This window comes from Oryzias latipes, chromosome 8 (assembly GCF_053564925.1).
Source record: "Oryzias latipes strain Hd-rR chromosome 8, Olatipes_Hd-rR_3.1".
In the NCBI taxonomy this organism is placed as follows: Eukaryota; Metazoa; Chordata; class Actinopteri; order Beloniformes; family Adrianichthyidae; genus Oryzias; species Oryzias latipes.
The window spans coordinates 4,012,966-4,039,649 of record NC_136244.1 but is presented as its reverse complement, the minus strand read 5'-3'; the positions used below and the strand labels follow the sequence as shown (position 1 = coordinate 4,039,649).

General features: G+C 42.8%; 2 protein-coding genes across 4 annotated transcripts; both read right to left on the bottom strand.

Moving 5' to 3' along the window:
- Nucleotides 1-265: 265 nt before the first annotated feature.
- On the bottom strand, nt 266-8,884 carry nfil3-2 (nuclear factor, interleukin 3 regulated, member 2). 3 transcript variants are annotated; one of them, XM_004071982.5, is made up of 2 exons: nt 8,440-8,884; nt 266-3,082 (listed from the first exon to the last, which is right to left on the bottom strand). In XM_004071982.5, the coding sequence occupies exon 2, from the start codon at nt 2,662-2,664 to the stop codon at nt 868-870; it is 1,797 nt and encodes a 598-aa protein (XP_004072030.1). In that variant the 5' UTR covers nt 2,665-3,082; nt 8,440-8,884; the 3' UTR covers nt 266-867. The 3 variants fall into 3 exon arrangements, with proteins under 3 accessions (XP_004072030.1, XP_011476898.1, XP_011476899.1); XM_011478596.4 differs by having other exon boundaries at nt 8,526-8,729; XM_011478597.4 differs by lacking the exon at nt 8,440-8,884 and adding an exon at nt 7,641-7,851.
- Nucleotides 8,885-17,460: 8,576 nt separating this feature from the next.
- On the bottom strand, nt 17,461-20,221 carry nfil3-6 (nuclear factor, interleukin 3 regulated, member 6). Its single transcript, XM_004071983.4, has 2 exons — nt 19,921-20,221; nt 17,461-19,365 (listed from the first exon to the last, which is right to left on the bottom strand). The coding sequence occupies exon 2, from the start codon at nt 19,303-19,305 to the stop codon at nt 18,091-18,093; it is 1,215 nt and encodes a 404-aa protein (XP_004072031.1). The 5' UTR covers nt 19,306-19,365; nt 19,921-20,221; the 3' UTR covers nt 17,461-18,090.
- Nucleotides 20,222-26,684: the final 6,463 nt, after the last annotated feature.

Here is a 26,684-nt window from a genome sequence, read left to right as displayed (position 1 = left end):
CATTTTAATGAGGTGACTGCCTCAGGAGACAACGTGTTCTCTACTCAGTGCTCCCGGCGCTCCAAAATGGATGGCCATTTCTGTGTAAACAGGATTTAAGCTAATGAATAATGCCGAAGCTTAACAATCAAAAGAGAGACTGAATAAGTGCTGTAGCAATGGCAGCCAAGTTGGCTGTACAATGTTTACAATTTGTCATTGGGTAGTCACGTTCTGAATCCTAATATACCATTGCAGAATTTGCTGCCTTTTTTTGTATTCAAAATTTCTTTTGTAAAATATAGGTTTGTTATAGATGCATGTATTCATATATCACAGATATGTACAACACAAGTGCTTAAAATATAAATGAGATGGTGATTTTAAGAAGATAAATGCAAGGGGGGAGTATACAGTGGTAGAGGTAGGGACTGGGAAGAGGTATGGAACTTTGTAGTGTTGGTGCTTCTTTGGTCGATGGGATTTCCCCAGTGTTCATGATTTAAGGCAAGGAGCCATACACGTGTTTGTCTACAGTTAAATGTGTACCAAATTCCTTCTACATTCCTTTTCCTAAGGTTTCTTAATGTGCTTTATTGTAAGCTTTTATAGGACAAAAGTAAAAAAGTGTAGTTCCATTCCTCCTCTCATAATATAAACAAAAGTGCTTCTGTAGGTATGGAGAGGATGTAAGAAACGGCAAGTCTGTACAGTATGTACACATATGACACAGCCCTACAAAATGTCCAGCTTTTTGTTGCCTCTGGGGTTAGCAGTGTACAAAAGTCCACTTTTCTGTCCCAAAGGAGGTTATTTGTATTGTAGGACAAAGGCATGATGGTAGGGTAGTTCTTTAGAAAACCTGTCAACAGATACAGTGACAGTCGGCTACTCTCGCCTCTTGTTTCGTCGCCCAACTGTCTCCTTTTTCCCATTTCCTGTCCTTGCCCCCTTCCCCACAGCCACTTGTTTGCAAGCTCCACCTGGACTGTCTTGTCTAATGCTCTGTGTTGGTGAAGAGGACAAGTAGGAATGTTGGGGGATGGGAGGGGGTGTTGCTGAAGATGGAGATGTTGGAGACTCCTGACCAGCACTGCTTCCATTGCTCATAGCCCTGTGTTTGAGTCTGAGTTTGTGTGGAAGCGCTGTTCCCCGTCCCTCCCCCTGGGGATCCCATCCTTGGTATTGCGGTGAAGGGGAGGCAGGCTGAAGGACGCCAGCGAAATGTTGGTTTTGGAAGGTGCCCATGTCTGCACAGGATGAAGAGGGGGACTCTTCGTCTGTGAAGGCTTCTTTTTCAGGGCTGCAGATATCATCCTCAGTGGAGGGGCTGTCCCTTGAGTTGGACACCAATTGGCCTTGATAAAAAGCCTCGCTGCTGGGCATGCCTTCATAACTTAGGATTGGAGGCTCCTCATCTTGTGGATATGTCTGAGGAGGTTGTTGGAGATGATGATACAGGTGAGGATGGCTGACCCCATCTGCTTGTTCGTTGAAAAGCTCTGATGAATCACTCTCCAAACTTTGCTGGGTAAGATGGCAAACTCTGTATAGCTGCCCCTCCTTGGTCTCGGTACAGCTATCATGAGGGGGAGAGTCTATAGTTTTTTTGTCCAGATGTTTTGCCACCTCAACTAGAGTCTCTATGGAGTTCCCTGTGATGGACTTGGGCAGTTGGCCGATGCAGATTTGGCTGCTTGGCTTTGTGGATGCTTCTAGATCAATTTCCTGGGACCTGGTCAGGTTGGCATAAGAGGCGCTGCTGGCACCATATAGAATGACGCTCCTCTGGGCAGCAGGGGGGTGAGAAGCAGCTTCCTGGCCTGCAATTTTGCTTGAAGCAACAGGCTCCTGCCGCAGCTGCTGCTGAAGAAGTTGGTGCTGCTCCGGTTGCTGGCTGGGATATCCAGTATCCATCTCCTGATGCTGCTGAATCTGATGGTGTTTGGGTACAGAAGCCAAACCACGGTGAATGTTAAACATGATCTGGGTGGTAGTGCCATTAGCAATGTCCATCTCTAGCCTATCACCCTCCTGCTTGATCTCAAACGGTAACGGCTCTGGGCTGTCTCTTGACGAGCCATCAGACATATCAGAGAGGGAGCCACGTGGAGAATACTTCACCATCTGTCTGTGACCTTCACTGCGTCCTGACTGCTCAGTTTCCGAGGAATCTGAGTTAATCATAACCTGAGAACCACTGGAGTAGCCACTGGAGTAGTACTGAGTGGAAGAAGATGATGAAGACGAGCCTCCATTGGCTCCGTTGTTGCCCAAATCCATCTGTTGGCTTTTTTCAATGTATGAGGCTGTGCTTATGAGGCCAAAGCGCAACTTCAACTGGAGCAGCTCTGTCTTGAGCCTCACATTCTCATCATTCAGTGCAATGACCCGGTTTTCCAGAACCATATCATTGAGTCGTCTTTTCTCCCGAGACCGCTTAGCGGCTTCATTGTTCTTGCGCCGTTTCTCCCAGTAGGATGCATCCTTTTTCTCATCAGAAATGAACTCCCGCTTTCTCCGGCAGGTCATATTGGGTTTAGGCTTGATGAGACGACCCAAACGAGTTGGTGTAGCTTGTAAGGAAGGAAGAGACTCATCATAATTGTTGAAGGTCTCAAGGCCGTTCAGGTTGTCCCCTGAGTTTTTGTTCAATGTATTTAGTGCTGAATTAAGATTTTCCATTTTTGTCAAGCTGCAGCCAGGGTGAGAAGTTGTGACTGGGATGACAACACTTTGCCTTCTGGTTTGACCCTGCTTTTTTTTAAGTGAAGAACTGATGGAGAATCAGGTGTCTAAATAGGCCAAAAGGACAAAAAACTGCTGAGTTGCAAGATTGGAAACCCTCATTTATCCACTTGCAGTTTTTTTCTGTTCGGAGTCCAACAGATTATTTAGGTGCATCAAATTCCTTTCTTTGTACTCTTGTTTTATTGTGTCTTCGAGGTTTTGTTTAAAACAGCACAGCGAACAAAGCAGGTGGAGAAGTGTCCTAGAAATCCAGAGGAACTGAAGGATGTAGGTCAGCCAGTCTAGCTCAGCATGTCAGGGCCTTGGAAAGCCTTGCTCCTCCTTTGCTCCACAGATGATTTCAACTGAAAAGCTGCAAACACAAAAAAAGAAGAAGAAAAACAAAATTAATGTTAATTTCTACAAACCATGCAGATCTATATCATTCTCCTTTATATAGCACATCTCTTGCTTTTAACTAGCGATCAAAGACATGTCTTTAAAACTAGTATAGATTTCCTGAGCTGCATCGGCATGTCTGGCTTTTCCCGAAGATGTCACCCCTGGCAACCACTGAATGGCGGCTAAATCTCAGTGTCTGGCCCTTTGGCCCTGCTATGGATCTGATCCGTCTGCAGCCCATAACCTCTGACCCCAAGCTTGGCATGTTGATGTTGCCTTTGTGATGTAATGTGGACAACGAGTTCATAGCGAGGCCGACTGCTTTCATCTCCCCAGCGAGGAGCTGGCGTTTTTTTTTCATTGAAGCAGCTAAAGGCATCATTTAGGGCTGGTAATTATCAACTGTGCAACGTGTAGCCGTGCCAAGAGCGCACACAAAAACGAGAGCACAAAACCTGAATCAGCCTGAGACACGCTGAGGGCATGAAAACTCAGCCGCATGAGGATTATCTCCTTTGTTTCGCTTGCCGGTTGTGTGTTCAGATCAGAAAGAACACAGTGCTTCAATCTAAGTTCCCTGGTTCTGTTTTGAAGCCTTTGACACACACATACAAATTTAACAAGATATGGGTTCTCCTCAAAAAAGACTGCCCGACTCCTCTCACCCCTCTCCGTCCGTTCATCTGCAGAGGAATGTGGCAGCATTCTTCGCCAAAACAACTCAGCGCCAAATCAATGATGCAGAGTGGGCAGATAAAGCAGACAAAGGCATCTGCTAATGCAGGTCAAGGATAAGGAAGCTGAGACTGTGCAGAGAGATTTGGAGGTGTGGGGGCAGCTGGGAGGTGGGGTCACGATAAATGTAGGTCAAGGCCCTTAGAAAGAAAGCAGGCAGAAGGTGGGACACAGGCTAGAATAAGACTGAATGTTTCCTTTTGGTGACGCTTGAAGGAGCTAAGACAGCCTTCAGGCTATCGTCATGGACGTGTCAGAGCTCACGATGTGCGTGTAATTTCCTGCTAATAGATCATTTATTTTTATTATTTACATACCAGAAGCATGGGTTTCCTGAAACTGAGCCATAAGAAAGAGCAGTTTCTTGATTTAGAAGAGCTACAAAACCACTTACCCACTAAAATAAGATGAGTGTGAACTTAGATCAGTGATTAAATATAATCATTTGGGAGTTTTAAAAAGTATCTAACATTTCCTCGGTTGGCACCAAATGGAGAATGTTTATTATAGCCTGAAGAAAGACGAGAAGAACTTCTAGAGTACTCTGATATTTGACCTCACCTCATTCTTGCAGTACTCAGAAATTGGGTTTTCCTGCAGTTATGATGGTACAGTTCAGAGGATTACACATCTACTAAACAACAACTAAATGTAAATGCATGATTCACAAGGTGATCAAAAGTCTTTTGTTTTCCGCGACCAGGACTTCGATTTTGTTGTCGTGACTTCCTTCATGTTTTAGTGTGACTCGTCCGATGGACAGAGATGTTTCGTCATCGTAAACTGCCTCTGTTGGGTTTTCGGTTGAACACGACTTCTGGATTATGTAGCATTTTACAAAAGTGAGCAATACTTGGCACCTCCCCACCGAAAGACCATTCATTTCCTTCAGCGGATTATTTAAGGAGAGCCCTGATAAAGGTTTCGTAACAAAACAACAAAAAACATCTCATTTTCTGACCAGCTGTTGCACATCCCTGCCACACAACATCTGCACACTCTGAATCTGTAATCTCATAATACTTCAAAGTATTAGTTTTAACCTCCTTTGGATCCAACACCATTATGTAAGTCTCAGCAACGGACACAAAATAATCCATGTTTCCTACCTCTTATGCCAACAAATGTAAATTTAATCGTACAAAGTTGAGATTTCATCACTTCTTTCCTTATAGATTATCTTATCCAGCCCTCAAAGGAGCATTTAAAGTACACCTCATTTGTCTGAAAGTCCAAAAAGTCTTCTTGGGTATTTTTCCGTTCTTGTTTGAGCTGTTTCAGGACATTCTTGTGACCACTTGACATGTGCCTGTTGAGCACGAGGGGAGGAAAAAATAGGAGAGGCGTTTTCTCGTGTGTCCCACTGACCCAGAAACCGGGGGGACCGGCCGCCCAAACGCGAGTCTCGCTCCTTCCGCCGTGGAAAATAGGTCAGCCATTTGGCAAGCACAGAAAGGGACAAATCCAAAAAAATAGACAGCAGAAGAAAGGTGAGCGCCGGTGGAGCCAAGACAAAGAGGAGAAGGGGGATCGGTGTGCATAAAACAAAAGGAATCAAGATAAGATTAGGCTGCTGCTTCGCTTGGGGGGTAGGGGGTGGGGGTAAGTGAAAATTACACATTGTGTTGGTATTGCATCAATACAAGGAATCTGTCACCCCTAGCAACAAAAAGGGGAAACGGAAGGCACAGCCAATCATCTCAGACATTTGCTCGCTTCTTTTTCTAAACTAGAGGCTTGAAATGGTCAAAAGCAGATGGCGAGAAAAACAACTTTCAAATGATGAAAGGGGGGTGGTAACTGTCGTCATAGAGTGCGTATATTCCATTATCTCTCTTCAGGACGAAGTAGACTCATGAATGACCTCTTGTGATCCAGTGATTATCTATAGAAGCTTGTAATGTTTGTCTTTCTTCTTCTAAACATTTAACCACACAATGAATGTCAATCAGATAAAGCTGTGATCTTTCTACTCTCCCTTTCCTCCAGTCATCAAATTAAAGCAGATTTACGCTCTGAATACACGCATCGCTCCTCAAAATTGACTTTATGCAGGCGTTTCATTCACACGCATGCTTCATACAGTCGTTTCCCCGGTCAAACACGAGCAGTTGAACATGCAGGGCAGCCATGAGCTCTGCTCCGCTGCGCACACTTCCTCGCCCTACATTGCTCTTCCCGTTTATTATATGCTTCACGTGTCATCGCGCCGGCGCTCCGGCACTTGTGGAATGACAGCACGGTGGAAGAATCCCAAGTTGGGGCCACGCCGCAAGATTCTAAAAGTGGCCGTGAGGTTTGGAAACAGTGGAGCAAGTTCAAAACCGCCTGCACGTGTTTCAGGACATCCGAGAAGGTCCTGCAGAAAGACGGGGGGGGTGCGGGGGGGTCATCCTTCACAGACATGAAGGATGATGAAACTGTTATCCCCAAAGCCCTTCTGACTGTAAGGAGAGGAAAATATGTCAAAGGACGACAGGGGAGGGGAGTGTCAAGCAATTAGAAAGCAAACAAGATGAGGCGGAGCCCCAGTCCAAATGGGATCCTGGTTTCAGGGGCACGGGCCGTATCAGCGCGTTGGGGGGAAGAAAAAAGCAGAGTGACTCAGTCCATGTGTTGCTGCAGTCACATGTGGCCTACTCCATGCTGTAATTCTCCGTTCTGCTGGCTCCAAACCACAGTCAGATAACAAAGCGAGGCCCAAGTCGGGAGGATCTTAAATTAGGACAGAAGCACTGTGGGCTTCTATTTTCTCTAACACAGCTTTATTGGATTACCGTGATCAACTCTCCTAAAAGGGGCACGCTCCACGTTTACATTAGTAAATAATGTTGCTTGTCGTTTATTTAGGTTGCAGGCCACTTTTCATATCAGCAAGACCGCCATGGTTTTCTTTGTTATTTGTTTTGGTGTAGATTCTCATTCTGGCTTTGTAGTCAGTGGCGGTTGTGCGCCCCCCCCCCCTCCCACAGGACTGATGTGACCTACATTCATAGCTGGCACACAGCCCCAGTGAGCAGGCCAACCAATTGGCAGCATCCACAGCCGAGTTCAGCCCCGCATCGCCACAGACTTTGTGTTTCTGCCGATTGCATAATCTGCCGCGCTCCTTAATCCAATTTTATTATTTAATTCATTTATTATGCAACCTATTCTTTCCACGCATGTGGCAGAAATCAAGGTTGTACAATCATTTGGTTGAGGCTTTTCTTTTTTTTTTTACTCTGGCTTAGTGATACTTTATCTGGAGGATAAACTTCACACAAGCTATTCTTGGAAGTGGAAAGCTGCAGGGGGGGGGTGATTGGATGTCCACGTGCAGCTTGATATAAGAGAAGTACAAACAAAAAAAAATCCACTAAACACGATAGTGCAATTACGGGGGGTATTTGAGCAACTAAATCCTATTTCAGAATAAAACCACAAAAAAAAATCATGAATAAATGCAACACATTGTGAGCAATATGTTGCTCCGTATGCTTCTTTGTTGCACTGTCTGACAAATCATATTCATGCATATTTCATTGGATCCTCAGTCATCCGAGGCGAATCCAACTGGGCTGTGAAATTCACCCACGTCCACACACACACACACACACACACACACACACACACACACACACACACACACACACACACACACACACACACACACACACACACACACACACACACACACACACACCCCCACACACACACACACACACACACACACACACACACACACACACACACACACACAATCACAACAACCCGGCTTGTGGGGCAGCCTCTCCGCCTGGTGACCTACTCACAGATCCAGATGTTCCGCCCCCTCCGCGGAGCCTCCTGCACTCGATCCACGGCGACTCCTACCGAGCCCAGTTCAGGTTGTAAACAAAAGGAGTGATTCCATCAAAGGGTTAACCGGAGGGCTGAGCACAGCCGCGTTCACCTTTACAAAGAGCTGCTAACACGTGACGCAGAGAAGTGTGTCCTCTGAGCGCACGGGGCTTTATTTTCTCCCTGGGCTGGCCTACTAACACAAAAAGAGCCGCGCGCCCGAACCGCTTTACCCATTGAATCAGTGCGACGAGCGGCTAGCAGCTAATTGCCGAAACAAAAATAACATTTTTTGACCTACATTTTTATGTTTATGTCACAATAACTAGTAATAATCGCTTTACTGACCACTAACCAGGGAGCTACTAGTGTTACGTAGGCAGGTGTACCCCCCGGTTATTTCAAACATGTCATGAATACTTCATTGGAGCACGCGCCTCAACGCCACAACGGCGTGCTGCATTCGGAGTACCTCGTTATCCACATTCACCTCCAAAACAATCCTAACTTTTTTTTCTTTTTTTCTCCCTTTCTTTCACTGAAGGAATTCCCCAAATAAGCACAAGCGGAGGCCACCTCCTCCTGCCCCATTTCCTCCCTGCTACCCGTACACACAGACCCCCACAATAGCTCCGCGGAGCCGAGGAGCTGCCTCCCCTTGACATTGAAGCAGGCGCGCCCAGGCACCCGAAACGCAACTGCAAGAGCAGAATGCGGCGTGTAAAAACGATTCATGTAAAATATGTCCAAAAAAAAGGACCGAAAACTTACATTTTGATTAATCCACAGAGAGTAGAGACAGTCCTTTTCTTGTCCCACAATCCGCTTTGCGCGCACGCAGCCCCTGTCCCACACACCTTGAAAACACCAGCTCCCGTGTCCACGCAGGTACGCTGTGAAAGCTGCGTCTTGTTTTGGTGCGCTCCTCGTGTCGCTCCAATTCCTCCCTCCCTCGCTCTATTTTCTCTCCATTTCCTCCTCCCGCGCGCTCCTTCTCGCTTCGAGTCTCTAAATGTATGTTAGTAGGTCAGTTGTTGCATAACAGGACGCTTTGGGTGCCTAGTCACGTTTTTCTATTTTTTTTTTTTTTTGTTTCCCTGCTCGGCCCTCCGCCCTCCCTTTTCCTCCAGCTCTCGAATCCCGTTGCAGTAGAGGAGGACTTGCCGGGGGTGCGGAGGGGGGAGGAGACGGGGCCGCGGATGGGCTCGGAGCCAGTCTGGATCTGGTGAAGGAAGGTCTGTGATTTGCATAATGTCAGTGAAAACACAGAGAAGGAGTCTGGTTTTGTCTGGTTACATTTCTGAGAGGCCCCAGTAATTCTGGGAGGAGGTACAAAAAACTTGAAACCATTGACCTAATTTTTTATTTTACATTTTAATGGGCCTTCATTTACTTTTTAGTTAATAATCGATTTATGACTACAGGAGTGAATTCACCTAAAGGCGGAAAACAATAAATCTTCCATCAAGGCATTAATTATGACTCTTAGGTGGTGGAAGTGACACCAAGCGTTTGCTTCATTGGATCAACACCGCAAAGTACTGTTGGCACAGACTAAGCCCGGCCCTGTCCGCCTTTCCCATCATCCCTCTTTTTATATGCTCTCCCTCTAGCTCACAGCCCCTCACACCCCCAACCTAAAGGCCCGTACACACCGGGACGAATATTCGCCAGGCGTTATTCACCAGCGTTTTTCAACACGTTTTTTGTGTTCAGACCCAGGCGATTTTCACTGACGATGAGCCGAGTGAACATGCAATATCATTCCCTGACGTTAGATGGCGCTTAATGTAAACAGAAATACTCCTGTACACAAGGTGGCGCTGCGCAACTTTACGCTTCTTAAAGTCACTTTTAAATCAGAAGAAGAGAGCAAGTATTTACGCGCTTGTCAGAATCAAACAAAGAAAACATGAATATTTCAAGCACCAGTTGCTCCATCTAGTGCTTGGTTCGGGGATATTTTAGAATGTCCGTCATTATTTCTTTGCGGCAGTGTAGATGCTACTTGGCGTCTATCTTCTTCGCTGGTACGTGTGCTCAGAAAGGCAGTTTTGTGTTTGAGCGCCCCCAAGTTGTGTTTTACTGTAACTTCAGAAGCTCCAGACACGTGTGCAAGAGCGCCATTCTCATTGGTCGTATAGTTTTTGACGCGGCGCGTCAAACCAAAAAAACGAACCCGAGGCGTTTTTTAAAAAGTGACGCTTTTAGGCGTGGCGTTTTTTCGCGTCGGTGTGCACAATCACATTGGTGCCCTTTGTTTAGTCACGAGGCGTTAAACGTCGGCGAATATCGCAGGCGAAATTCGTCCCGGTGTGAACGGGCCTTAACACTCACTACCAGTGCAACAAAAATGGCGAACAATATTGTAGCTATCCAGCTGTACAGTTTAGATTCAGATTCCAGCTCAGACACAGAAAACAAAGACGCATATAGATCAATTTTACTACAAGTGGATGTATCAGAATGGAGTGGAGCGTGTGGCTTTATTTAGTAGCTTCTATGTCACACCTACAAGTTTCTTCAGAAGGCATTTTTGTTAGGCCCTGATTCACAATGATTTGAATATAGCCATACTCAGAAATGTAATTTTCAGCTAAATGTTCTGATTTTCAGCTAAATGTTCTTTACACATGTCCTCCATCCTGACAAAAATCCCACAAAAAAAAAAACGTTTAAAATACCTAAAACGCCATTTTCATCTGAGTGTGTATTTAAGGCTCTTCCAACACATCTTCCAAGTAGAAAAAGCAAAAAACTGGTTATTTTAAATGTTTTTAAACAAATGTTACTTCTATAAAACATTTTTAACATGCAAGCGGGAAGGAAATGAATTCACACTGTTCAAACTTGCAAAATTAGGGCTTGTGACATAGTCTTCCAAAACACAGACGTCGGTGTTTTGCAAGTCTGGACATTGTGCAGGAATCAGAATCCCCGTTTTTCTTTTTTTTGTACACCCTGATGAGGATTTTAATGTGGAACACATTTGAGAGCTAATCTTTTTTTCAGTACCTTTTCATTTAAGTGATTCTTTAGTTACAAAAAGACTAAATTTATTTTTAATTACTTTGTGGAGGATAATACTACTTGTAGAGTTTAATTTACAGCTGGACTTTAGTACACATTTTAGTCTATAAATGTCTTATTATGTGTTTAAATTCATTTCAGTGACAAACACATATGAATAAATTGGTCATGTGGTGTTTTTTGACACTAACAGCTTAAGGTACGGATTCGGATTTAGTCTGCAGAGACTTTTACTTCAAAATCAACTTCTTTTTTATACACACGGTTTACAAAACTTCATTTTGATTTTGCTGCCATATTTAAACACAACAAAAACCCGTGACCACAATAACTAACGTTAAAGACAAAACATGCAACAGCTGAAATAAAAAAAAGCAGATTTAAAGCAAACACAAAAACTGCAGCCTTTAATGTCCTTCACTTTTCTTTGTATGTTAGTATGTCTTTGATTTAAAGTATTTAAACACACTGAAGTGAAATCTTTTGTGTTTATTCTCTCCCAGTAAAGCCCAGAGGTCTCTTTCATGATTGCACATCAAGCAGGAAACTGCTTTAGTCATAAAGAAGTCTTTAAATGGCTCATACAGCATCTTCCTGTGTTTTATGGCATAAAGCAATAATGCATTTTGCTGAATCATTTCCGTAAGTCAGTACTTCTTTTACTTCAGATCACAGGCAGGAGCGAGCCGGCGGCGATGGCGCCTGGAAGACTAACAATGTCCTAATAGGACTAACACCATGGAGCATAGAAGGTTTTTTTTTGGATAGAAGGAATGGCTCCTGGACGGAACAAACATTTTTTGTGGATGACACCTGTTCCCTCTGAGGTTTTGTCAAACCCAACATTTAGTTGTACAACCATTGCAAAGAAAGCCCCCTTAGAAAAAACACAAACATTCTGAACCCATTCTTTAAAAATGCAAAAAGAAATTTGCTGATGGGGCAAGAAAAATGGTCTTGGATTCTTATTTTAAGAAAAAATTTTAATCACTAAGACATGTTTCCTTAAAGACCCAATCCAAAAATGAAGTTGGAAAAAGCTTATACGTTTGCTTGTAGATGTCTAAATCCATGTATGTCTTTGTTTTCCTCCTCCAAGCTAGCATCTGGCCCAAATCTGGACAGCTTCAATGTTCTTCGCCATTTTTTTTTGCACCACTCATGTTAGATTGGGGGTTAGAGGGACTGTAAGCTAGCGGGACAGATGGCTGTTAAGGATCTCACTCATCTGGGTTTGCTCCATATCATCAACATTTTTTTTTTTTTTAATCAAGGTTATCCGGACCTGGTTTTTCATTGATGTTTTGCCTCTTCGCCTCCGAGAAGTTTTTTCAATTTGGGATTGAATTTCTATGGAAAACCAAGTCCGGATGACCTTGATTTAAAAAAATATTTTGTTTACTCCAGCAAGGAATGCATATCAATATAATTATCATAAATAAAGATTATACAAATACAAAGGGGGTTTAGACAAATATACACTTTGTGTGTCAGAAGATCATAAACTCCTATTGTAACAATACAATCTGTCCAACAGAAGAGGTTTTCAGGTCTGATCTGCTTGCTCAAGAAGAAGACATAGTTAGCAGGAGAGTGTGTAAATACATGGATGATGGGAAGGGGCGCAGGCTTACTCAACGCCAACAGCGAATTTCTGACGAGCTACTGCCGCTCTGCAAAAACTATGTCCTAGAAAACGACACTGGTTTTTCATTTTTGATCAAAACCGTAATAATCCGTATTTAAAGACAACTGGGAACGCTTTTAAATTAAAAGATGATCCGAGTTTGACTTTAAACTAAGATTATTTTGTAATTAAAAAACTTTCAATATAAGATTATTTTTCTTGCAAGACACAAAAGACAAAAATTTTTTTCAAAACAAGGGTCTTTTTACTACTTCAGATTACGTTTTGCAGTGAAGTATACTAGTTTAACAATCTTCAGTCATCAAAATTCAGTTTTTGTTTTCAGGTTCGCTCAGTTTTCCAAAATTACTCATGGACAATGTCTGAATGGATCTTCCAAAGATGATTCTCTAGCCACCAAAAGTGTGTTTTGGCCTCTTCTCCAACACATTTCCTCTCATCTTTCTGCAACGCCGTCACATGTTCAGACCGCCATGTCATTAGAAAAATCCGATGAACTGAGCTTTTTGGTGCTGCCGTTCAGCTCGATGTATCGATCAGCATTCCTTTGAACATCTTTATTCCATTCTTCAGCAGGAGGAGTCAAACGGCGAGCGCAAAGACATCCGTCTTGAACTTGCCCCCCCCCAACCCAACCCTTCACTGTCAGTCGGTGTTTTCTCCGCATCCCTCCCTCTCTTTTTTGCCTTCCATCTTTATCCCACCCTATCCCTGACATTTTCCCCCCTTTAAGCTATGTCTGCAAGTGTTCCCATGGCAACTGTCGCACTGCCTGCCTAGCAACAGGCTTTATCCTTTCTTTGGGAAAAATGGGGGAACAGAATAAGAAATAGAGGGGGTTGTAGGTGTTGCAGCTCTTTCTCTCTCTTTTTTTAATGAGTGTGAACATGTGGATGGTAGTTAAACAGCAGCTTGTTGAAGTAGAGTCATTAAATTTGATGAGACTCTTCTCGCCTTTCCACACCTGCAGCAAGTCCTACACCTGTGCCCTGCAACCTTTTGGGGTCAACACAAGCTTCACTGCTGTCTCAGGGTTTACCAAATTAACATTTCACTGCATTAATTTGTTACATTACAAAAAAATAAGATTCAAAAATAGTTAATAGGAAATAGAACATGTTCAAACCAAAAAAAAGTTAAGATGCATTTGGCTTGCATGGCAGCATAACATAAATGTGCTTACTTGATTTAAAAAGAAACATCAAAAACATACTTATGTTAAAAAGAAAAGTAAATAAAAAAACATATTTCTATCATGCAATACATTTATTTTTTAAATGCAACAGTATGTATAACAAATGTGTTTGCTGCCCCCTGTTGATGACCAGCTGTTTTTTTTTTTACCACCACCTGAGGAAACGTGGTTTGATTGCTTTAAATCCACACAGATTTGAACAAAAACGTCTCAACAGCCAAAAGTATTATTCAAAACTACCAGAAGTTTGTTTTTACTGTGTGCACAAATAGCATCAGCATCTTCAGTCAATGTAAAAAAACGAGCAACCGGTCTTTCATAGACTTTTCCTATATTCTTTAAATTAAATTCTCATCCACCTGTAGTGTATGTAGTTAAAGCTGTGGTCTTTGTGTGACGGACTGCAGGACCGTGGTGCTGCCTGGCAACTGCACGTCTTCTCATTCTGCAGGTTTCCACGTCAGTCAAAGCTTGACTTTTAATTACCGTCTCCTTGTCATTTTTCACGCTCATTTAGGACAAACTTATGCAGAAAAACAAATAGGTCAGACTAGACCGCGCTTCTTTTTTTTTTTCGGTCACAGATGTCGTAATTGATTGTGATGGTTGGTGAGAGTTTTTCGGTCTGATAGGACATTATCAGCAACGCTTATTTTGGGAAAAAAGTCCATACATTTATGAATAAGCATACTGTCTTACCTTCTGCACTCCAATGGTACATACCTCAGAGAGTAATTTCATATGCTTGGCTTTCTTTTGTATAAAGTTGAATCCTGAGCTTCCTTAGCAATAGGTATTACACCTGAAGTTTATTTATTTAAGTATGCTTGAGTAGCACAAGTACACCATGGACCATCTACGGGTAGTGGAGGGAGCATACTAACTGAACACTTCTTCAGACTAAATTGGAACATCTTAAGTTTAAAATATATAGTTAGTATATAAAAAGTAAACTTCAAGTATACAGCCTCACTTTCAGAATAGACTAAGGGAACTTGTAATACCCTCAAATAGACTAGTTTCTGCTAAGAGCTGTCCCGTTTTCTTTGTGGAAGCTTGGCCATGCTCAAAGTAGTTGGATATACAACGCAACAGAGTTTAATATAAAAATTTTAAAGCATTTTGCTAAAAAACGTGATATTTTTTTTTACTTTCAAGCCTTTATTGCGTTTAAGCATTAGTCTTGCAAACGGTATTAGCATCCTGACGCTACACATGCTAAATTATTGGCAGTGTGTTTAAATATTGCAACTGCAAACATCTTTACTATACTATAAAATAATACATCCTGATGTTAACCCTGACCCAAACCAGAAACAGGGCTGTGGTGGCCACAGATACCTGTTAGCAGGTATGACGCTAACGCCGTGCAACCATCTTTCTGATCTGAAACAGCAACAATCTTCGAAATGTGAATGTTAAAACCAGATTATCTAAAACCAAAAGAATTAAATAAGGCAGTGTTGTTCATAACATTATTTAAAAATGGATTAAGTTAAGAGGAAAGTGTCAAGTGGGGACTGAAATTGTATAAACCTATTTAATCCCAGTCCTCCAGGGCCTGGGTGCTGCTTGTTTATACAGGTCTTCCTGCTTCACCCACAGCTGATTATCTGAACTAGGCGTGTTCTCCCAATAGATAGCAGAAAGAGGACAGGCCAACTTGGCAACGTGCTTTCAAACAGCCGCTCACAATGAAAAGTCTACGCGTGTACAAGGGCATTTCCGGCTTTTGTGTTCAAAACTTTTTGATTCAAGTTTTTATGACCGTTCTGAAGCTCTACGTCCAAATCCGCATGGCCATTGAATGCGCGTCGCCAGTTAATTCAGGTCGAACTTTGGACACTCAGAGACTCGGATTTTTGTGGTGACGAATGGATTTGGTGTACCTGGTGAACCCAGACACGGTGATGACATCTGCATTTCTTTTTCATATAAAGATAAATCTAGGCCACCTGACATGATGGTAAATAGTGTATAAATTAGGACTTTTAATTGAGCCTTGTAGAGCAGAAAATATAGTCTCCTGCGTGTAAACAGAGTATCTACGGCAAGTATTGGAAAATGGTAAATACTTATACAGCGCTTTTCTACCTTCCTCAAAGGCTCAAAGCACCAACCTTCCACCAGAGGCAAGGTGGGGTTCAGTGTCTTGACACTTTGACACAAGGGAGGGCAGGGCAGGAATCGAACCTGCTATATTCCGATCAGAGGTCGACCCCCCTACCACTGAACCACGACTGCCCCACATGATGGTAGTCCATAATACACAGTTTTAAGGAGACTAGCAATAAACTAAATTAATTCTGTTTTGAGCCCAATTCAAGAGATTCTTGGCAGAGAGGTGGAAGTTAACAAGAAAAAAAAGTAGCCCCTCCCTGCCTGTGCAGTGTGAACACCGTATGAGGAGCCAGAAAGTGTCGCCCCCCCCCGGAGCAAGCCAAGGCCCCCACCCCCAAACGCCGGCCCTAAAAGAGCTCTGGTCAGGCCCCGACGGGACCGAGGCAGCCAACCGGCCGGGGCAACCACCGATTGCCTCAGCGGAGACCCCGACCCGTCAACCCCCCCCGTCCCGTACCAATAGTGGGCCCCCCCTCCCCCCCAGAACGCCCCCCCACAGGACAGGGCCGGCAAGCCCCCCCCAGACCCCGCAGCCGAAGCGGCTGACACACAGAGCGACCGGGGGCCCCAAGAGGGTTGTCCCGTCCCGTCCCAGAGCCAGGGAAGGGCCGATCCCAGCCCCAGGTGTAGATGGGCAGCCCATCCGTATTCTACCATTTCAAAAACACCTGTATGTGAAAGCACGTTGTTTGGTAAAATATGCCTTTGGAAAACCCTTTTTTTTTCAGGACTTAAAGCGCTTGTGGTTTAGGATGATTTCCATCCATCCATCCATCCATCCATCCATCCATCCATCCATCCATCCATCCATCCATCCATCCATCCATCCATCCATCCATCCATCCATCCATCCATCCATCCATCCATCCATCCATCCATCCATCCATCCATCCATCCATCCATCCAACCAACCAACCAACCAACCAACCAACCAACCAGAAATCCTTTTCGGGGTCAGGGTACACCCTGAACAGGTCGCCAGTCTGGGACAGTTTACAGAGATAAACAAATTGCGGAGACCAAAATAAGAATTTGTAACATTTTCTTTTATCAAAATTGACCTTGAACTTATATTACAAGAATGAGTTCTTGTTATAACTAAGTACACATTTGCTTGGAATAATGCTGTGCAAATCTTTTTTCAAATGACAAAGCAACCAAAGGTGTTGGTTAGTATTTTTTAAAATAACTTTCAATCATCTCATGTGAAGGGTCAGATGGATGTTTAAATTTTACCACAATCCTTTTATAACCCAGAGTTCATTGACACTTTCTGCACACTCTAATGGCACAAAACTAAAGAACAGTTAGAGGCGGCTTTAAAAAGAACTTCTGCAAAGGTTTCTGAATATTTCTTCACATCTTATAGGCAAATTAGCTATTAACTTTAAAAATTAGCCAGTCATGGACTTTTTTGATGCGTTTTGTAGCTTAAATTCAACAACCTACTCCACGCTTGGTGCAAAAAATTCTAGAAATATAATAATCGTTTACTTCTGTCTGAAATGCAAAGGATTTTTTGGTTTAGCTGAACCATTAAAACACTTTTCTTTCTTTCTTTATTATATTGCTATTTTTCACTTTTAAGTTCTATCTTCATAGAAATTTTCTAGCACACATTTTCTCTTAAAAACCTCGATCTTGAACAAGATGGAAGTGGGTCACAAAACTGAAATTCGTTGCGGGGAATGAAGTTTATTTTGAAAGTACACTGTAAAGATAATTGTGCAATAAAAGCTTAGATTTTCAGGGAACTTTGAACACGCTGACCCGGATAAATGAACCCAAGTCAAAGTACTCCAACTGTCAAATGTATAATTTATTAATATGAAAATACAACAACAAACACAACAACAAACAATGAGGAATCAGTCAAATATGATAAGACAGAAAACTGGATTGAAACGATACAAGTTACAGTGTTTGTTTTTGTTGATTTTTTTTTTTATCAGAGTGTTGAAACATCACAACATGCTTGGCATAAATCAGATCCAACGCTGAGGGAGAAGCCGACAAGCGTACCCCTCTCCTCTGAACCTGTTAAGTCTGACGGTTGTTAGGTTTCCGGTGTGAGGTTCTCGGTTATTGTGGGGTGGAATTTTTTTTTTTGTTTTTGTTTTTTTTTGCTGTCACAGTGTAAAGAAAAGAGACACACTTTCACATGTCCCACCTTTGCAAACAGAGCTTCACAGCACCAGTGCTAGGGAGCTGAGATTACAGTAAATTCAACGGTTGATACTATGAGAGTGAGAACAGACGGATCCAACATAAAATCCTCCACTGGGTTAGCCAGACCTGAAGGTCTGTGAAAACGCCTGCATAGTCCAGCCTTGTTTCTTTAGTGGTAAATACCAAACACTTTTTTTTAAACAATAAAAGTATTTTTTTTATTAAAAGTCCAAATATTGGCATACAATAGCTTTGGTCGTCAGTTGATTTTGGCCATGAGCTGCTCAGTAAAAAGCTTCTTTAGCTGTGCCACCTCCTCGCTCAGAGAGCTGAGCTGAGACTTCAGGATAGAGTTTTCGCCCTGGACCTCACTGTGTCCTTGAGTGGGAGGAGAACGGAGGTTGTAGCTGGCGGTGGAAGCATGATAATGGGGGGACTGTTTCTCCTTTTTGCTCTCCTCTCCTTCCAGCTGCTGGAGCCATGAGCAGGGTGCCGGTCCTGCCTCGCCACCGCTCGTTCCTTTGACGGCCACTCTTGGAAGTTCCCGTCCCGCGGCAGAGAAGGTGGGGCTGCGCCTGGCGCTGGTGCAGTCGGAGACGCCCTCCGCTACCTCGCCACTTCCGGGCGTCTTGAAGCGGAGCTTGTGAGGGAGGTTTTTCATCGACTCAGCTTGGTCCAGCCTGCCTCCGCTGAGCTCTGCACTGTGGTGGACATCGGCGGGTGAATGATGGAGGTCGTAGCCCAGCTCCTCTCCTCTGTGTGGGTAAAACTTCTCATGGTCGTTCAGCCGGTCCTCAAAGAAGACTGGGCTGCCCACACTGGACCCACCTGGTGTGGAAAAACCCGAGTCCTCTGAGGCGTGCCCAGGCTCCCTTGAGCTCCTCGACTGTGTGGTCAGGTTGTTGGGATGCGTTGCAGGGGAGCTTTGCAGATTTTCATCTTCCTTATGGAGGTAGTAGTGAGGAGTTAAGGTTTGAGTAGAGTGCTGAGGAGCTGCTGCTGTGAGGGGCAGGATGGGTGTGTTGGAGGGATCTTTAACCAGACCAAAGCGGAACTTGAGGGCCAGCAGCTCCGCTCTGAGGCGAGCGTTCTCCTCCAGCAGGGCCAGCACCTGACTCTCCAGGACCATGTCGTTCACGCGCCGTTTCTCCCGCGAACGCTTGGCTGCCTCGTTGTTCTTTCTCCTCTTGTCCCAGTAGCCTTCGTCCTTCTTGTCGTGAGGGATGAACTCGCGCTTTCGCCGGTTGCAGCTCCCAGGACTCTCCTTGCGTTTGCTGGCTGAGGTGCGACCCAGGAGGGAGCGAGCCAACAGGCTGCTGGAGGTCAGAAGGGACACACTTTCATCCGTGAAGGACAGAGCAGCTCCTGCTGCTCCTTCCGCTCCTCCTCCTCCTCCTGCAGTTGCAGGTGAATCCATGGGATGAAGCACAGCCGCCTCCTGCTGCCTTCGCTCCTGAGACACCTCCTCAAACATTTTGCCCTGCAGAAGCTGAAAGATTCCTCTGTAGCGCTTTCTTTGTGATAACAGTGCCACCTAGTGTTGGAAAAAGAGGAAAGTTTTTTAGGTTATGCAAGAGACATTACAACACAATATTATGCAACCCCATTACATCTCTGAACAGGAGCAACTTGTACCACAACCTGAGGAGCCTCATTACATGACCGGATGAGATAATGCTGTCATTTCTGAACATTTTAGAAGAATGATTTCAAGAATGAATTTGAAAGACTATTAATTTAGTATATGAAGTCTCTTCAGGAGCGTTTGAAATCTGTAGAGAGTTTCTGGCTAGAGAGCTGAGCTTCATCAGCTTTGACCCACATGTTTATCAGGAACAAGCCGCTCTTCCATCACATCTCAGCTGACCTGATTCAGTTCAGTTCATGTCCTGACTCATTTAAAACACATGGCATGTCAGAAGACTTTACATCTTCAAGCAATCCCTTTATTTAGATTTCACTTTGAACAGCTTGAATGATCACATTTTTTACTTTAAACCTCAAAACTTGAACCATTTTAATGTTCCTGGTTAAGAGAGTTGTTGAACTGTTTGAAAAATTAGTAAAAAAAAAACTTTGATAAACGTACCTGTGGGATGTTTTTCCCCCCTCTCTCTCTTCTTAAATCAGCTGGTGCCTTTGCGTCCTCTCCACCTCAGAAAGCCCGTCCGTGTCTGTCCGGATCCGACCCAGGCGCGCTGATGAAAGCGCATTCACTGCTCGCGGTTACTTAATATTATCTCCGGCGCGCGCGCTGCGCTTCCACTCTGCTCCACTTGGAATGGCACAGCTCCTATTTGTAACGTGGAGTTCAGCTCAGGACGGACCCCGTCCTCGGCTGAACCGGCGCGACCCCGTCGGTGTGCGCGCTCCCGACGCCGCCCCTTTCCAGGGAAAGCGAGCCCCTTCAGGCACCATCATCATCGTCATCTGCCTCCGTGGCCACGCCCACTCAGAGTACATCGTCACAATTAGATAACGTTGCCTCTGTGCTTGTCTTTCTGAAGGCAACAAGTGTGAATAATCACAGCTCATCCAGTCATCCTGCTGACACATTTCTGTGGCTTCACGAGCGCATCAGCTCTTCATCAAGCTTCTTCATTTAATTCAATTTATTCCAATTATTGTCCTAATAAATTTTGGGAAAACAAGATAAACTGACAAAAGATATATGTCAAAAAAAGAACTTCTACTAAAAAGAAAATAAAGGAATGAAAAACGCATCAGAGGAGCATCACAACTCTAGCGGCGTCAAAAACCAGTGGATGAAAATGGGTCATTAAACATGACTCAAAAACCTCTTTTGTGTATGTTTGTGTGTGTGTGTGGGGGTCATCCTTACCACATTCTGCCCTCCCCAGCATTTGTTAACCCTTCGAGGCCCAACACAAATTCATAAAATTCTCTTGGTTTGGTGCTCAAAAAGATCAAATACATTTTTTATAAACAAATGTTTTTATTCTACAAAAAGTTGTGCACCCACTGGCCACTTTTTCAGGCACACCTGTCCAAATGATCTGTAATGGAAATTTTCTTATTATCCAATCACATGGCAGCAACTCAATGCATGTAGGCACGTAGACGTGGTCAAGACAATCTGCTGCAGTTCAAACCGAGCATCAGAACGGGGAAGAAAGGTGACGGAAGTGACTTTGAATGTGGCTGTTGGTGCCACACGGGCTGGTCTGAGGGTTTGCTGATCTACCTGGATCAAAAGGTAGATTCAGATCCTGCATTCCCAAATGTTTCCGTTTCCCTGACTGTGAATGGACTTTTCCAGAAATTCAGACCTTGTATTTTTGTTTTTACTGCACAGTTTTTTTGTGTTTTTTAACTCTTCTGATGATCTTTGAGGCAGAGTGTGACTTAATTCCTGATGAGGAACAAGCTTTATGAAAATGTAGATGAATTGGGTCAGACCCTGTGAGCTGCAGTTTGGTGCAAGTTACTTCCAAGCTGTGGTCCATTACTTATTAGTTTCTGAGCAAAAGTAAGCTGTGACCTTACATTTTTATTACCTCAAAATGGCAATGGCATTACAAAACTTCCATACTATTTAAAGTTACTTTTATCATAATGTTTGCCAAAGTAGAGCAAAAATATTCTAAAGTCACAAATGTCCGGATTTCATGTAATGATGATTTCTAATAGTATAGTTTATGGTATGAAGGCCAGTTGTATGAATCACAAACAATCCTGATGAAAGTGTTGTGAAAAAAATGTTCATGTGCCAAAATCTGGGAACAACCTGTGCCTGTGTGTAAACAGACAGACTGCATTGTGGGTCTTTTTTAGAGTTACCATTATCATGTGTCATCAGCTTGTCATATTTTTTTCATAAACGCAAACATTGTATAAAGTCTTGTTTAGTCGGTGTGTGTCTTTTTAAAAAAAAATAAAGTTCTGCAAGTTGTGCAGCAGCAGCAGCTGCACGTGTGCAGGACGTGGGGGCAGCGGCAGGGCCGAAAACCTCGTTTGACCCCGGTTCTTCTCTGTGGACAGTGTGCACAAACGAGCCGGTGAACTGCACGGGCTGCATTATATCATAAATGTAAACTCTCTGTGCAAACACGCTCAGGTTGACAGGCAGATACACTTTGATACACTCTTGTGTTTTTGGGTACAGGCTAAGGCCACTGCGCACACACGCCGTGACCTTAAACAGCACCGCTAATGTAAAACAGAGCTGCGGGATCCTCCGATTTACGGTCTCATTAAAACACCACAAAGAACCCCTTCACTTTATGCATTCCACAAGTTATTCTCATTTTAAATCAGCGAAAGCTGAGATAATAGTTTTTCTCTGGCATATCTTTACAACTGTTGGAGCTTTTTATTTCCCCGCATTGCGTTTTATCTGAGGAGAAGAGCCAGTTAGCTTAGCATAACAAGGGGAAAAACTACCTGTCAGCCTTTCTCTGTCAGTAATGAACAGCACTGATATTTCTAAAGTGAAATCAGAAACAAATGTGGTTTAATTTAGTTAAATGATTGTAATCAAACACATTTTTCTTTACAGTCTTTAAGTATTTGGACCTGTGGGACCTAAAAACTGAACACCAGTCTAAAATCTGAAAAAATCCTGTCTAAAAGAGTTTAAAAAAAGAAAACCTCTTGTTGAACAAAATGAATGAAAGGATTAGCTCCTTTTTCCTTTTGCAGGAATTTTCTTTATGTCTGGTTGAGATGACCTTGGGGAGGAGCTGAACAGGCTGTAAATTAGACGTTTCTATCAAAGGATTTGGGCTCAACACCCATTCAAACCTGCCAATAGTGAGAAAAGAACAAAGTTCTTCTTCTTCTTACTGCCTTTTACGCCTTGAGACTCTTAGGGCAGCAACGAAATCTTTCCACTTCTGACGGTCGCGGGCCAGGGTGATGATGGTTCCGCAGGTGTGTCCAAATTCCTTCAGCTCGGTTTCTACTGTTCGGCGCCAGGTGATCTTCGGCCGTCCTTTTTTTCTTTCTCCATCTGGTGTCCAATGTAGTGCTGTCCTTATAATTGTGTGGTCTTCACTCATGAGTACATGTCCAATCCATGTCCAGCGTCTTTTGAGGATAATTGATGACATGTCTTCTTGATTGCTGCGGAAGAATAGATCTTCATTGCAGATCTTTTGGGGCCAGAAAATTCTTAATATCCTCCTTAAATTTTTGGTGTGGAAGGTCGAAAGTTTGGTCAAGTCCTGCTGTGTCATTCTCCAGCACTCTGCTCCATACAGTAATACTGACAGAACACAGCTGCTGTAGAGCTTCAGTTTTGTCTCAGTGCTGTACTGTGATGTCTTCCAAATATTGTTCATGGTTATGAATGCAACCCTTGCTTTCTTAATCCTGTTCTGTATGTCCTTATTACTTCCACCTTCTGATGTGATGATGCTACCCAAGTAAGTAAAGCTTTCAGTAAATGGTAAATTCTGATCATTGATGGTTACGGAAACAGCAACAAGATCAAAAAAAGAACAAAGTGCATGAAATAAAATGTCTTCTGAGATTGTAAGAATTCGAAAAATGTCGGATGTTCAGCTACAATGACTGAATTTGGAATCAGAACTATAACTAATTGATCATTTCTCATATTGGGTTAAAGGGTTTTTGCTGGAGACCAACATGGGGGAATGACTGAGAAACTGCATTGACATGAGCTTGGCTGAATAAACTGACTGTCCTTCACTGCAATATCACCACACTGAGTCTTGTACAGAGAAAAGACATTTTTAGCCAAATTATTTCATAAATGTAAAAACTGTGAGGTGATTTATTGGGTTTTGTATTTAAAAAACACAAACAACTCTCTATATTTGTGGGTTCATGTAAGATGATCTTTATATTACAAATGTGGCATCTCTTTAGACACATTTTCCTTTGAAATGATTATTTTTCTTCATAGAACTGCAATCATCCTCCTTACATCCTCCCCAATCGAAGTCGTCAGGAAATTTTAAGAGAAAAGAAATTCAAATTTCAATTGAGTGACTTTTCTTTGAACCAGTTAGAAGTTCTGATGCTTCCAGCTTTAAAAACTGTAACCTGCAACATCTCAAATGGAAGTATGTGTGGTAAACAGCAAAGGCCTAAGTCACAGCTGCCCTTACAGTCTCACTCTGATGGTCTTTTGATCTGTTGTAAAAGCATTCCCAGTGGTCTTTTAATTATGCTTTAGTTGTTTCTAGACAAAAATATTGGCTTCATCGAGCCGGGACCTCCGGCATGCACAGGAGGAGTTTGTGGCCGAGTGTGAAGCAGCTGGGATGAGGGTCAGCACCACTACGTCTAAGGAAAATGTGTGCAGGACCACTGGCGTGAATTAAGCCAACCCATATTTCTCATCATCCCTTTGTTTACATTCTCTCCACTGGCTAACAACCCCAAGCTATGATTAACAGTGCAGCAGAAATGGTGAGCATAATTGGAGCTATACAGACGTACAGTTCAGAGCCAGATGGCAGCTTGGATGAGGAAAACAGAGACGTACACGGATCTATTTGTCTGCATATGGATACATCGGAATGGAGTAGAGTAGGGAGCTTGTGGCTTGCCGATTGTAGTTTTAAAGGTTTTTTTCCAAAAAAAACTTTTCCCACCAGCATCTTTTCATCTTTTCCTGATTTACCACGATTCGAATCAAGTAAAATACCTAGAAATGCAATTTTGCGCTTAATATTTGTTCTCCAAGTCCATTCAAAGGATAATGCTACAAGAACATTTTAAAAACTTCCAAAACACCATTTTCTTTGGGGTGAGTCTATAAGATAATTTGACAACACACTGGGGTTTGCTTAAGAACTGGATATGTCTCAACCTTTTTTAAATAAATATCCATTTCCTCTCTGTGGTAAAAGATAATCTCATGTCAAAGTGTGGTATGGCTAACATAAAGAGACCAAGAAGAATTTAAGCTCCATAGGTTTCATGTGAATTCTATACATTGTCGCAGAGGATCCTGTGCTCACCGTTTGTCCCTGACCCACAGGAGAGAGAGCAGATAGCTGTGCAAATACAGCCAGTTGTCTCAACAGAAAAACATCTTACATCTCCAGAGCGAGTAAATATTATGCAAGGAAAGCTGATGGCCGCCTGGATAGAGAGTCACACAAAAAGAGGAATTTCAATGGAAAAACTGTGAAAAAACATTGTGTTGTTCTGATATTTGATGGCTGTAGAAGACATTTGTATCTTATTAACGTAAACTTTGCAGTGTTGGGTAAAAATGTTGCTTTTGAGGCAAATTACATATACATACCAATCAATAACGGAGCAATAGGAAGCATGAAACTGAGTGTGATAAAGTATCAACTTGTCACCTGTCTGTCATAGCTCATCACTTTTAGACACAACATGCACAACCACCAAATGTTTAAGACTGGTTTGATTTTTGTCAGGTTTCTCACCTTCTCTTCCTGGTGCCTAAAGAACAAAATGGTGGCAAAGGCCTTCACTTCCTGTTTAGTAGTGGGGCACAGGAAGTGGAGAGAATTTAGATTTCTTTGTATAAACCTTTTGTTGTAATGATTTGAGTTGTTTGTTTATTTATGTTTGTCTTTGTTTGCGGGACTTTAACTGTATGATTCACAGGACATTTCTATCTTTTGTTGTATATTTTCTTTATTTTGTTTGGTTAAAGTGATTTCCTTCCTGGACGTGGCCAGCCAATTAACTGGAGCCCATAAAAGAGAAGGAGCTCCTTGTGAAGGGAGAGCATGCGTGAGCTGTGCGGCCAATGTGTGAGATCAGAGAATAAAAACTCGTTCCTGAGCTTAAACGTCATCTGCCTCCTATGTAAACCAGGCCACTCTAGTCACATCACAATGTGACACTGAAATAAAAACATTTTCTGGTCTGGAAATAGTAATAGCATTAATAGTAACACTTAATAATAGTGCATTACCACTGTGATTTGCAGGAACTATCAGAACACGGTAAATAACCCAATACTGTATGCAGGAGACCAGGTTTTCGGGAGGAAACTTGAACTTTTACTAATTCAAACTCAACACGAAAACCCACAAACTAAGGGGCCGTGTCACACAGCCACTATGAAAACTGGTCATACGTGAATGTAACTTGAAAATGTGAGAAAAGTTGTGGTCTTTATGCAAAATGTTCACGAATGAATTACGAACGAACCATGTTAAAACTACAGAAGAAGTACAAAAAAACCACACAAAGAATACGTAAATCTACGTAACAGCCAAGTCTGGCCCAAAATGTATAATAATATAATATAATATAATATAATATAATATAATATACATGATTTTAATGTGATATGTACAGCGTATAATTATACATCGGTAGTAAATGCATGAAAAGCCAATTAGAAATACGTGGAAATATGCCTCTCACAAAAATCGTGCTCAGTTGCATAAGATTTACCTAATAATTGGGTATAAACTATGAAAAATATGTGTAAACTGTACAGTTCTCAACCGACCAAAAATTTTAAACAGCTCAAAACCAAATTCATGCAAAGATCCGTCAGCAACATCTGCGCACATCGCAGAATGACGAACGCAAGAAACACTCATGAATATCACGCATGCATCATGAAAGACAGAAAATGCATACATGGGAAAATGCACAGAATGTACGTAGTGGATTTGTGACACGGCCTTAAGAGAGAAACAAACTTAAGACAATATTAACTGAAAACCAGACACTTATATTCACTGAAGCTTATCAACTAAATAAAGACAGCTGTGGATGATTGACAAATTAGACCAAGGGGTATTCCAGAGGGCACGTTTAAACTACCCTGACTTTAACCCTGAACTCTGGCTGAAATCCGCCTGAACTTGCTTGGGTGTGTCGGTTCCAAAAGACCGGATATGAGTTAGTGTAATTACGCTCGAC